The sequence below is a fragment of the Salarias fasciatus genome, chromosome 20 (genome assembly GCF_902148845.1).
Source record: "Salarias fasciatus chromosome 20, fSalaFa1.1, whole genome shotgun sequence".
In the NCBI taxonomy this organism is placed as follows: Eukaryota; Metazoa; Chordata; class Actinopteri; order Blenniiformes; family Blenniidae; genus Salarias; species Salarias fasciatus.
This window is the reverse complement of record NC_043764.1, coordinates 15,002,793-15,016,166: the sequence shown is the minus strand read 5'-3', so window position 1 is coordinate 15,016,166 and position 13,374 is coordinate 15,002,793. Positions and strand designations below refer to the sequence as shown.

The window sequence follows — 13,374 nt, the reverse complement described above, 5'->3', positions numbered from 1 at the left end:
CATTAATCTTCCCAACAAAACAGAGTTGATACTATAACTTTGGCTTTTAGCACCATTAACCTCAATATGTTTTTTTTCTAAATAAATAAATAAATAAATAAGTCATACATTTGGAAGCACTCACAGTATATACAAAAAAAAAAACCATCATATTAACTCAAGATAATGAGAGACATGCACTGTGCACTTTGTTAGGTACACAGATATAATATAATCAAATCCAGTTCATCGACTTTGCCCTAAATTCAGTTTTTACAAAGATAATAATGTTCAGTCTGAGAGAGGCTTTAACTCTCACTGCAGTTACGTTTCTTGGTTGTAGTTTGCAGAGAAATGAATCTAATATATGGACCGTCTTTTATAAATATGTATACATAACAAATAACTGCATACTTCAACCAACAAATTGTTAATATAAATATAGAGTTAAAGCCTTTCTGATTACTTTAATTCAAATGTAAACATTATGACCTTTGGAAAGGCAGAATTTTGTTGTGGATTATATCATCTTGGAGTATTGTAGTTAATAAAGTGGCTGGTGGCTACATGAAGTCTCATTTATTAATACAGTGAAAGAACAAACTGCTACTATCTTAATCAAGCATTTCAGTGAAAAGACGTAGATGTGCTGATCTAAGGTAATAATGGGCAATTCATTTGAAAGCTGTGATTAAGTGAAAATATATTGCGTTAACACAGGATTATTGATAAGTGTGACTCTTTATCAATATCTCTGTGGTGAATGTGGCACAGCATCGATGCATAAACAAAAATATCTGAGTAGCTCAATGTTCATTCTGTATTGTCAGGACAGAAAAAAAAACTAACAATGGTTTTGTGAGAAAGTCTTATAATGACATGATGAGAAAAAAATGAGAAATCATTGTCGAATACAGCAATATATCAAACACACGCTCACCTGGATACTGTCTGAAAAAGCCCTTGGCACTGCCAAAGTACTGCCATATGAGTGATGGGTCTTTTTCAAAGTTATCCACAAAGACTTTGTTCAAGGCCTCAGACCAGAAAACTCCGTTGACTATTGCAGAGTCTGAGAAAAAAAGAAACAGACAGAAGATACAGAGAAGTTAACATTGTTTTAAAAGTCTCAATGGTAGGAATGAATTTTCTTTTTTTTTTTGAGTTTTGAAATGAGTTTTCTTTACTATCATATTACACACCGCACATCCACAGATCGCTATCAGAGCCTGTTTATTGTGACAAAAAAGCGTACAGAAAACAGAGATTAAAGAGGCGCAGCAGTGTGATTGATAGTGAACTATCTTCTCCTGCAAAGGAAAAATACAAAAAAAAAAATTACAAAGAGAATTTGATTAAAATTCAACTCTATGATGCAGACAAAACAAACTGCAAGACAATAATAAATGGTATGGACGTACCAGTCACTTATGATAACTTCTACTGACCATAAACACATCACACTTGATGCCTTTGAGTTCATAAAAGACATTTTTCATTTTAAAAATCATCTGAGCTTCTCTGTCTTCTGCAGGGAACATGTTCGGCAGAAAGTGGGATGTATAGACCAGAGGAGAGGGTCTACCTCCTCCATCCTTGGATTTTACTATCATACACAAATGGATTTCTATAAGCTGAAAGCAAACTAAAATAAAACATTAATGCACAGCATAGGTGACAATGTCTATTTTTTAACACTTTTTGCTGTTTTCTTTATAAAGACATACAAAATAGTTGAAGCTTTGGAAGATTCCAGCTCCCAAAAATGTTAGCCTCTCGTGAAAATTGCAAGCCAAAATTTAATCGTATCGAAATAAAAAAGATCCCCTCAGTAAGTGTGAACTCCAACACGGACTGGTGAGAGACCAGAAAAGCCAAGCTTATTACAGCTGCTTCCTTCCTGGTCCAGAATCAGAGTGATGCGGATGATGGATGCAGAAAAGGATGAACAGACACAATCCCACAGTGAGGCAGACCGACAATACCCTTTGGAGAGGGGTGGAGAAACAAAGCAGGCTGACAGAGAGACAGAGAACATTGCTGAGAGGCAGACGTACAGACAGACAAGTACCTAATGGGCAGAGAGAAGGGAGAGCAGATAACACATTTCCCATCATCTCGAAGCTGGCAACATTGTTCTGCTGTCAACAGTCATGCCAATAAGCCATGATTGAATTATTCTTCTGGAAGCTCGCACACTAAAGCCCTCTCTTGATAGTAAACACCCCTCCACCTCTATGGAGTGAAGTGGAGAGGAGGCTGGATTTGATCCAGGCTCCATTTACACAACAATGCAGTCACTTCTGATGCGGTTTGACTGTCTATTACAATCTGAAGTCATCATAATGAGGAAGCCAGTATGGGCTCCACTTTCACCCTAAGCTGTCATTTAAATTCATCTCGACTAATGCACTCCCCGTGTCAGTCTGAACAAAGACGCCGCCGTGATGCTGTATATTCACACTAGTCTGCGTACTCCGATTAAAAGACCGAGTCACTTATTCACCGCACTCTTCGGAGAGATCTGAGGTATCGGAAGCCAACTTATTCACGCTTGCATTATTCATGTCGAGTTGCCTCCATTGATAAGAGGAGGAGGTTAGAGGAAAATGAGCATGAGCAGAAACATAGAAGTTCTAAAGAGCAACAGATATACGTATGTGTGGTAAATGTTTTCTCCCAATTCAACTTACGAAAAGGAGCTTCTGAAGGAAAATATACCTGCATATATCAAGAAAACCTTCAGTATTTTAATATTTTCTGGATAGTTAACTCTTCAAGAAGCCAAATAACTCATACTATATTTCATACATGAGCAGAGCAGTTCTTCAATATCACTCGCCTCATTTTACACCTGAAATAACGATTCTGCTCTCATTGGGCTATTTTCAGGGCTTTTGTGTCACAAGGATGCAAGAAGAAATATATTGCTTGAAATGAGCTTAAATTAGACCAATGTCATTATTTATGTTAACTGAAGAAGTCGTGGACATGAAGGAAAAAAAACGTTCACAATGTGTATATCTTTTTTCTCCTATCCTGGATAACATTTTTTTTTTCACATTACACACACTAGAATTTGGAAAATTCTAAAACCACTGCGGTGGAACGGGCGGAATTAATCATGCTTTCTAGACTTGATTAGATTAAGGGCCAATCCCAATTCTACCCCTTACCCCTACCCCTTACCCCTACCCCTATGATATGCGCGTTCATGAGGCTTAAGGGCTATCCCAATTCTCCTTTTTGAATAGGGGTAGGGGTAAGTGGAAGGGCTATTTCACCCCTTTCAGCGAAGTCTGCATCGATGCTCCCTATTCTCTATAGGGGTAGGCGGAGTTTCACATTGGCCAGAAAAAAACAACATGGCGCCCATCACGGTGTCGCACAAATGTAAGATTGCTTTCTGTATACTATTTAAAAAGCTATAAAAAGTGTATTTACTTCACTGAATTTATAGATAAACTAGCGTGGCAGTGTCCCAGTCATGGATTAACGTTTTAGCGCTGCGCAGCACCGTTTCCAATCGTAAATTTGTAACTTCTGAAGAGCACTAATTGCTGTATTAACGTCATCTTTTATCATGTTTTAACGTAATATGTTAGACACAGGGACCCCCGATGAAACCCGACTGCTGATTCAGTTTAGAGCCGGGTTCCTCAATTAGCGGACCGCGGTCCACGACCGGACCGCACACCTCGCTGCGGACCCAGGGCAAATGTATGGGAAAAAAAAAAGAAAAAAAATCTTTCTTTATACACTCCATGTTCCGTGTAAGCACCGTTCTGCACCGCGCCGCTCTGCGCGTGGTGTATTTGTATTTGAGGACCCCTGGTTTAGAGGTTAAAAAGGAAGAAAAGTTTTTGAAATCAAAGTACAGCGCCAAAACACATTGGGAGTAAATTATATTACTCGTCTAAGCTATAATATGTCAGTAATAAAACGTGTTTATATAAATATATCTGTATTACTTTAGGAAATTCATAAAAGAAAATGGCTTTGGAAGGGGAAGTTACAGCCCAGCAAGCTTCAAAAAAGTGGGAGAACCTCAAAAATAAATATAAGGTAAATAATAATACCATTGTTAAAAAATAAAAGTAATTTGTAATGTAATTTCTATCATTTCTAATATCCATAATTTTTTGTTGTGATAGGAGCACGGCGGGGCTTAAAGGGCCAAGGGGTATCCCAATTCATAGTGCTGCAAAGATAGCCCTAGCCCTCAGCCCTATTCTAAAAGGGGTAGGAGAGTGATAGGGGTAGGGCTAAGGGCTAAGGGGTAGGGGTAAGGGGTAGAATTGGGATTGGCCCTAATTGTGCTGAAGCACTCACTCATTTTCTATTTACAAAATAAATAGGATAGCCATAATATAAAAAATAAATCCTGGCAGTCTAGAAGCTACAGGGCTAGTAGTTTCACATATGTAAAATGTTTTCTTAATTGAAATTTTACCATTATCTAATATAAAAGAAAACCTTTTTGGAGAGTTTACTCTTGTACAAAACACTACATACTACACTAAATTGATTCCACAAAGTCTGCATGCTATTGAAAAATCACACATGTTGACTATAGACTGAATTTGAGTGGTTTAATGTTAAATATATATATATATAAAAAACTATTCTTTTAAACAGAGAATCTCTGTAAAATCATCTTTCGACAGACATGTTTCAGAAGGCTGTCTTCTAATAATACAGCTATGAACACTTCAGTGTGCAGTTATTAGAAAATATCGACCTGCTAGAAATGGGTTCAAGCCGTTAGTGGATCCATACTACATGTTGCTGTCATGTATGCTCTTAAAAATGATTGTATGGGCTGTGTTTTGTTGCAATATGAGGCTGGAAGATGAATGTTTGATAGCAACACATTTCTCCTGCGATTAATCTCCAGGGGCGAGAATCTCTGTGCTATCATGGAGTAAAACTCCCATTTATCACTGCCGACACCAAAACAATTTATGAACTGCCGATGCTACAGCCAGCTCTTCAGAAGCATTGAAAATAAATAAATAAATAAATAAATAAAAATAGCGCAGATGACAGCGACTGGCTGCTGCATGCAGGAAAACAGAGACTCTGCTTTCATTCAAAATACTGATGACACAGTGAGGTAACCCCACAAAAACATCTATAACAATACACACAAGCTTATGTTGCCTTTGACACAGTTCAGGTGTATTCCTCTGAAGAAGAGGGATTTCTATGTGTCAACTGGTAATATGAACAAAATTACATGCGGAGTTGCTCAAGGCTCCGTCATCGGCCCACTTCTGTTTACCCTCTACATCAGGGGTGTCAAACACATGTTCAGTCGAGGATCTTATAAAGATCAGTTTCATCTTGTGGGGGTTGGACCGGTAAAATAGAACTGCAAAAAACATCTGAATGTAAATTAAAAAAATTTTGTTGTTATTGTTGTGCAGTAGAATACATGATGAAAATGTCTATATACAAGAACTGAATGAGGGTATTGAAGGCAAGGCAAGACAAGAGAAAAGGCAATTCACAAGTGCTTTACATGAAATCAAAGAAATACATTCCACTGAAGTGGGGAACCTCTGGATGTGGCAAAATTTTACTCAATTAAACAAAGAAAAAAACTGAAGTAGAGTTTATTGGAGCCTAAGGGGAGAGAATCAGAGTTTCTGTTTTCCTTTAAAGGTGCATTAAGGAGTTTGCACGTTTTGTGCAAAACAATCAATCAATCAATCAATCAATTTATTTTTGTATAGCCCAGTATCACAACAACAGTTGCCTCAGAGGGCTTCAAGATGTTACATTTGTCGGTAAAAGTAAAAACAGTGAATAAGCATAATGGTAATATGTCAAAACAGCGCCCCCTGCAGGCCTTGGGCGTAATGCAGCTTAGTGAAAAACTCATGCCTGTGGCTCGCGTGCATGGAAGAGAGGAACTCCTTCCTCGCTCTTTTAGTAGCGCTCGAGTAAGATTTAAGTTTCTTTTACCTGGTGGAGTCTGTGCTGGAGCTGTGGCCGTGCTAGAAGCCAGTCTTTTCTTACTTTCTGGAAGATCCTGCTCAGTTGTTGCTCACTAAGCATCTGGCGGAGTAATGGCGGACAAAACGAAACTTAACTCCATCAGGCCAGCCGGAGCGCGCATTACGTCATTCCTTTCAAATTCTCCCCCAAAAAATTCTGGTGCCGGACCGGCACTGCAACTTTCAAGTGACAATTTAGCGCTGTTAGCGGTATTTGTAATGAATATGTCAGGGCACACTGTACACATCATTAAAAATGTGTAACATATTTATGGTGGAAAATAAGTATTTTTAAGGTTGTAAAACTCCTTAATGCACCTTTAAGTCTTTACTTTCTCACTTTTAGCATTCTTCATGTTAATGTTCTTCTCAAAATGTTTTTTACTTTTTGATTTTTCAATTTTCATGTCTTGTCTTACACCCTGTCTTCATTTACCTTTTTCAGCACTCTCATCAGCTGTAAGTTTGTTAACTTGAAGCCCTTTGAATTGTTCTGTTGCTGGAATATGCTTCACAAATAAAGCCGCTTTACCTTGATTACTTTTCAAAAGCAAAGTGGTACAAATCCGTACCACTGGACTGGACATTAAATTGTAATTGAAAAATAAATAATACTTTGCTTCTTAACACTCACAGACATATGCATTGAAACTCATGGGTGTGCTGCTAAAATTGATCATTTTTAATTACATATAATACTTTTGGATGCACTGACATGAATAACTTTCCTTTTATTTCTCAGTAAAAGATAACTTTCTGTCCTAACTTTAACATATTTAGTTATGTCAAATTGGACAAAATTCCCTTTTTTTCACAACAGGTTCGACTCAATAACAGCTACAACCCAACATCAGTATGTTTTTTTTGTTTGATGCCAGATTATGGTTTGTATGTTCTTAAAGCTTCACTCCATGTTAAACGTTGACAGAAAAATGAAAATGATCCATCCTTCCCATGCAGCTTCTTCTTCTGAAGACAAGCCTCTCAGCATCCTTTCAGAAAGACTTTAACTTGCGAGCTCCCTGAAGTGTCTGCCAATACATCCACATTATGTGCCAACAAAGCCTGCAGATCTGAAACCCTTAAAGCCGGGGACATGCATGTGCACGTGTGTGCGTGACTTTACTCATTTGCTTGTGAATCAAATCAAAATTACTCTTCCTCTCCCCGTATCAGTCTGCCAGGCTGCCAACCTCACTTTTCCACCACTTTCATTCATTTCATTCATTTCATTTAATTCACTATCCTCCTGTCACTCTCACTTGCTCGTTCTCTTTTTTTCCACCTAGCCGCAATTAATCTGTTGCTCAGACCTTCCATCAGTCTGACTTAACCTACTTTCTTTCTAATTTGCTTTCCCCCCTCTTCTCTTCTCTCTCCCTTCACATAATTTCCTTGCTTCTGGTAGCTGGGTTAAGCCAACATGACATTCCCTCCGTCCACCGAGCATTGCGCGAGGCTGGGACTTCACTGTTTGGACAGAGAGGACGGGAAATTAGCAGAAGTCTAATTATTTAACTGCTAATTAAGTCAGCGTGTGACAGGGACGATCCAAAGAGTTACAGTTAATGAACTCAAATCCTCCTCCCGACACACATTCAGCTTGATGCACACGTGTAAAGTTTAAACTTCCTACTTCAACATACCTTTGTTGTACATGTTGGTGGGCACCTGGACCACGCTGAGACTCAGGTTGACCGATAGATTGTTGAAGTGATCGTTGGGCTGCAGGATGAACTCTCCTCCCAGCTCCACACTGTTCCCCTCCTCATCCACCTCGTTGATCAGCACCGCGTTGAAGTATTCATACTGGAGAAACACACCAAGAGAGATGCAGAAGCAAACCATGAAAAACCAAGGTAATTCACTCTCATGTCGAAACATCCGACCTGCTGAGTCATGCTGCCGACATACAGGAGGATCCGGTCACTGCAGTGCTGAGTCAGGGAATAGTTTGCGTACTGGAGTAACCTGAGTCCTGGGATCATCCCAGATGTGCATGTTGCTACAGCGTGAAACTGCTGAGTTGACAAATCTCTCTGCCTTCCTAGCTTGATGCTGCATGAAGCGCTCTGCCGCCGATGTATTTTTAGCACTGCGCATACTGAGGAGACTATTAATAAATCATAGAGCCAGATAAATATAGAGTACATGAATCCCTGCGACCCAGAGGCTCTGAAGTCTCTTAGACACCTTTACAGGACTAATGCCTGCAAGAGGCTGACGCAGAACAGAAGACAACAAATGTGACAAAAACATTTTTAATACACGTGTTTCTGAGCTATGCAGGTAAATCCAGTACATAAGCATGAAAACAGCTGAAAGAGTTTGCATGTTCTCCCTGTGGATGCATGGCTATTCTATAAGTACTCAAGTTTCGGAGTGTAAGACAGCAGGTGCCATTTAGCTCGGCCTCACAAACAAAACCCTGTCCGAACCACTTCATTAAAATATATAATGTACTGTTTCACACACTAGTGATAACAATAGTAAGAGCATAGGACCCCCGCCTTGTGCAGGAGAGCAGTGTCGATTATATGGCTTAAGGCCACATTGATTTCTCTTGTAATCACCAAGAGAATTGAGTTTGAAAAGGGCCAGCGAAAGAATGAATTGCCATTCCCTGGAGTCTAACACAAAGCCTGAGTACATGTGTTATCATTCAGGAGAGGGACAGACACTTTCTGCTCTGTGATTTTGAAGAAATACGTTAGGCGGGACTGAAAGTACTCCAGGCCCAATAATAGAGTGAATCAGCGAGGGGTACAAAATATAGAGTACACGTCTTTAAGTCACGATGCGTTGCCGGTTCATCACCAAATAACACAAGTGGCTCTTTGCACTTAAAGATGCACCCTCCTTCTTTTGGGTTAAGTCTGACCAGACTCTCCCGAGAAGCACCATCATCCCTCCAGCACAGTGAGAAACAGATAAAGCCATCAATTAGGCTGGCAAATGCAGTGTCTATCGGTGTAATTAATCAGGCCTGATTAGACTTATTAGGCCTTTATCGAGGGGAACACTGTCATTTCAAGGTGAGGGAGCACAGTGTTGCATATTTCTGCCTCAACATTTCCTCTTCTTTGACAACTGTAGAAGGCTCTGTATAGCCCTGCGTGGATAAAACTGTTTGAAACAAACACACACATATACTTTGTACAAGAGCTGTGTGAAAGCAAGAGTTTGATCCGTCCAGCAGACACACAGCAGTGTTTTACACAACGCCAGTGAGAGCACGACACGGCTTCCTCCAGTCAGCATGTATCCTCTGCAGAACGCCACATTAGCATGCCGCTCACTCGTGGTTCTTGACCCACCACTTGTGAAAATCTGATCCACGTTGACCTTTTATGATGTTTGGGATGGCAGCCATTTTCAATGACCAGCTTTTTTTTTTTTTTTTTTTCCCAAGCAAAAAGTGTGAGCAGAATTCAAATTACTTGAACTTGGCAAGGACTTTTTTTATTTGAGTTTTACTGTCCTGAGTTTATGGAGTGTTTCAAATCTGGACTTTAAAGGAGAAAGGAGTTTTTATTTTTTAATGTCGTCTTGCAAAGACAGAGAAACACAGCATGTCGCACAGAACTGAATATACTGTGCTGCTCATACACAGTGAGGAACTCACTGGCTGGCAGGACTTGGTATTCTGTTGTACTTTAACAATTTTTAAGATGCCTGAACCTGATTTTTCACGCAATTTAAAGATAATTGGTTTCACAATCCAAGATAATCAGCTTCATCATCAATTGTCACAGTGCTGTTGTGATTGGCAAAAACCTCAATAGAACATCCTCATATCAGGAGTCAACCTGCCTCCTAGGTGAACTGTCCCCAGATGATCAGGTCGGTACTTAGAGAGTTCAACATTCTCTAAACTGTAAAAAGTTGGAGGATACGATGGACCTGTGGGAAAACATGATCTTGAATTGACATGCAGAGCACGACAGAAGCTACAGAAGAGACAGGAAGTTAAATCTTTCAGCTGCTCTGCAGGAATAATATGAGAGCATAGCTGTTGTGTTGTGTCCTTGGATTTTAAATGCTTTCCTCTTTTTTCACATATGTAAGATACAAACAAAACAGCTTATGAGAAAATCCTTATCTTAACTGTGCAACTTTAACTGGAAAGACAAAAGCGGTTGCTAATAACAAGCAGGGTTTCACACAGCAGTGAAACGCTGACATGTATTTGCTCTTGTTTCCACTACACCTGATCCGTACACCTCTTGCAACTAGACCTGTGTTTCCTTTTAAAAAGGGGCATTAGTGTCCGGTACAGAGGCAGCTATAATTAAAACTCATTATCACCTACACGACCTCCTCTGCTCTCGCTCAGTATGGCTGCTACTGTAAGTCCAAAACACGTGACACCTTCAAAGAAAGCATGTTTGGAAATGATCAGCTGGAAATATGTGCACCTTACTGCTTGTGCTTTTCTCTGTCTGATTGCTGAATTATTTGTTCTGTATTTCTTTCAAGCTTTGGCTCATTTTTTTGAGTCTATTTAACAAAAACACCTTTTATTTTCAAATCACAGTTTCAAGACGCATAAATAACCTCTGTGTAAATGATGTAATGAGCAAAAAGGAGCTGAACAGAGCCGAGTCTCAAGTCGGATATTGTCTGCCTTGTTTATCCGCACATAAATACACACAGATATAAAAGAAAACTACAGTGTTAAAGAATCTCTACAGCAAATGATGAATAATGTCCCACTTTCCCGCAGGGAAACAAGATCGTATCTCAGCCTAATATGAACTGTAAAAGCCAAAACAAGGAGGCTTAAAAAAGTTAATTCACAAAGATAAAGTCCACTCCGCTTGCTGCAGACGTGGCCTCATTGCATCGTCACTCTGTTCCCTTTCTGCCATCGTCTTTTCGTACCTGTTTCTAGCAGTTTTTTTCCCTCTCCCTCTCTCTCTTTCTCTCTCTCTTCTTCCTGTGATTTATCACTTTCCGTTTCAGGCTTAGCCTCTTTCCCTCCATCCATTGTTCACATGCTGAATGCAATCCTCGTCAAGCTCCTCACTGCGCTACGTCTCCTCCTGACGTTCAACTTCCCAGGAGGATTCTCTTTCTTTTAGCACACAGTGCTCCATTGTAAGGTTTGGCTACTATCAGCTTTATCTATATGAGGCCATTATTGCATGTCAGGTTATCACAGGTTCACGTTTTCCGATGAGTCTGACTGTCTGTGCCCGTCTTCATCTTCTGTCTGTAAAACTGCTGTAATGAAAAAACTATCAATCTTAACCTCAGGCGAATTACTTTCCAAACATCATTTGGAAAAAAGTCTGTAAAAATCTGGCATATGGAGGTAATGCTTATCTTTATCATAAAAAATAAATAAATACCACCGATTCACTTTTTCCTAATGGCATATTCAAAACTTCAATTTGACTTCCATAACTCCACGGGTAACTTTATGCAATAATCCCAGGACTAATTAATATTCACAACAGGTCTATTTGGCCAATTTACACCATTAAACCTCTGAGGAAGGCGGCACTCTGTTACAGAAGGTAAAACCCTGATGGCTGATGAGGCTTCCTCTTTTTTTTAGTCCTTCCTGTGCCAGTGTGGGTAGACGGTGTTCTGAAGATGGATGGATGAAGTGTAGCGCAAATCCTTGAGTGTCACCTGAATACATGTTCAAAGGACGACAACTCAAGGAAGTCCCATGAAAACAAAGTAGCATCATCAATTCTGGAGGTGTAATCTGACGGCTACATCTTATATTTGTTTGGCATTTTGTAACATTACAAAAAGTTTTGAAAATTACAGACTCAACATGGTTTTATCAACTTTATGGCCATATTAACTGGAAATAACAGTTCAAAACATGGGGTGTCAGGAACACAAGCAGCCTAATGTCATCTTCACTGCACCAGACTGGTAAAATGATGCCATATTTACCTTCGTACTTTAACTTTTAAGATTTTGTTTGCTGTGGTGCTCAGTGTATGTGATGAAAACGTCTTTTTATTATACTTTCCATTGCAAAATACTGTTGAATGTCCCCAAATGCCTCCAATAACTGAAGTATTCTGTAAGTTTTCACAAACTCGCCCTGACAGCTCAGCTCAGCTTGTTCGTTCACGGTGAGGTCGCTGTCTTTCTTTCCACGATCACCAATATCCCAGATCAGACCTCAGCGTTTTCTTTGAAATTTTAACAATTTGCTTTGTGGTTTGTCAGGTCAGACAAGAGCCTCTTTGCAGGTCTTGGTCTCTGTTTACGCCCCGGGTTAAAAACAATTAAAATTGTCCAGAATGTCTGAGTACAGACTTTAAATTGGTGTTTTGATGGATGTTGAAAGAAAATGGGAGCAACATCTGAACAAAGAACATCCATCCTCGGCTCTGTTTAATCCAGTTCAGGGTTATAGAGTAAAGCCAACTTACCAAACAGGTCTCCAGTCCATCACAGGACAAACACAGAGACACAAATAATCATACACACTCACATTCACACACACTCAAATGCTAGTTTTTGGACTGTGGGAGGAAAAACAAACAGGAACCTTTGCTGTTAGATGTAGCGAAAATAAAAACGCAAGAAGGAAGCAAAGCATACCGTATAGTTAATTAGTCTGCTAATGGGCTCATTTACATTCACAACATGTGTCCTTTAATTTTGATTAAAATCACACAGCTTTTCAGTCTCAACGGTGTGGGAGTGAACGTGGGTGTGCGGATGGAAACAGAGGGCAAACGGCGGTGTGCTCGTAAGTGTATCTATAATAGTGTAGGCTTCGGAGCATGTAAGGCCATGTAAACGTGCATGTGTGTGTGTGTGTGTGTGTGTGTGCGTATGTGGGTGTATGTATGTGTTGAGTAACTCAATTATGCCTTTCCAGTGTTACAGTGAAGGAGTGCCCAGAGCCACTAATGCAGTCCCTGATCATGGTGTGAACAAGCTGATCTTTAACGCCGTAGTGCATTACGCGGAGAGATCGCACATCGTACCATCGACACCCACTCACTCAGCGCGGGACAGACAGCGATGGGGAGGACGACAGATGATTGGCTGAAGGTAAAAGGCTGAGTGTTTTCCAGGTAACACTAACGAACTACAACCCAAAAACTCACTGTAGTTTCACACCGAAAGCTTAACACTGTGTTGAGTGATATGATAACACAGTAACACTTAGTAGATAGAACTGAGTGAACAGGTGAATGAATAAATCTGTTTTAGTTGATTGAAAGTTTTAATTTGTCCAGAGAAGCCTCCATAAAACTGAGGCTAAAAGCAAAAATTACCTTCTGAAGTGAAGGGAAGATTAATGAGATGCAGAGTTGCTTGAGCACAGTATCGGTGACTCGCTTGGCTCCGAGCACAGACAGCTTTCAGGAGGACAACCTCGGACCAACTGTGAGGCAAGATGTTGAAA

At 39.9% G+C, this 13,374-nt stretch overlaps 1 protein-coding gene across 2 annotated transcripts in view; it reads right to left on the bottom strand.

Moving 5' to 3' along the window:
- Window positions 1-13,374, bottom strand: part of LOC115407568 (voltage-dependent calcium channel subunit alpha-2/delta-3-like) — a 107,185-nt gene that overhangs the window by 53,683 nt on the left and 40,128 nt on the right. For both annotated transcript variants that reach the window (XM_030117960.1, XM_030117959.1), the window contains exons 5-6: window positions 7,628-7,790; window positions 920-1,051 (exon numbers count right to left, since the gene is read on the bottom strand). In XM_030117960.1, coding sequence (XP_029973820.1) covers window positions 920-1,051; window positions 7,628-7,790 — 295 coding nt within the window. The remainder of the gene's footprint in view (window positions 1-919; window positions 1,052-7,627; window positions 7,791-13,374) is intronic.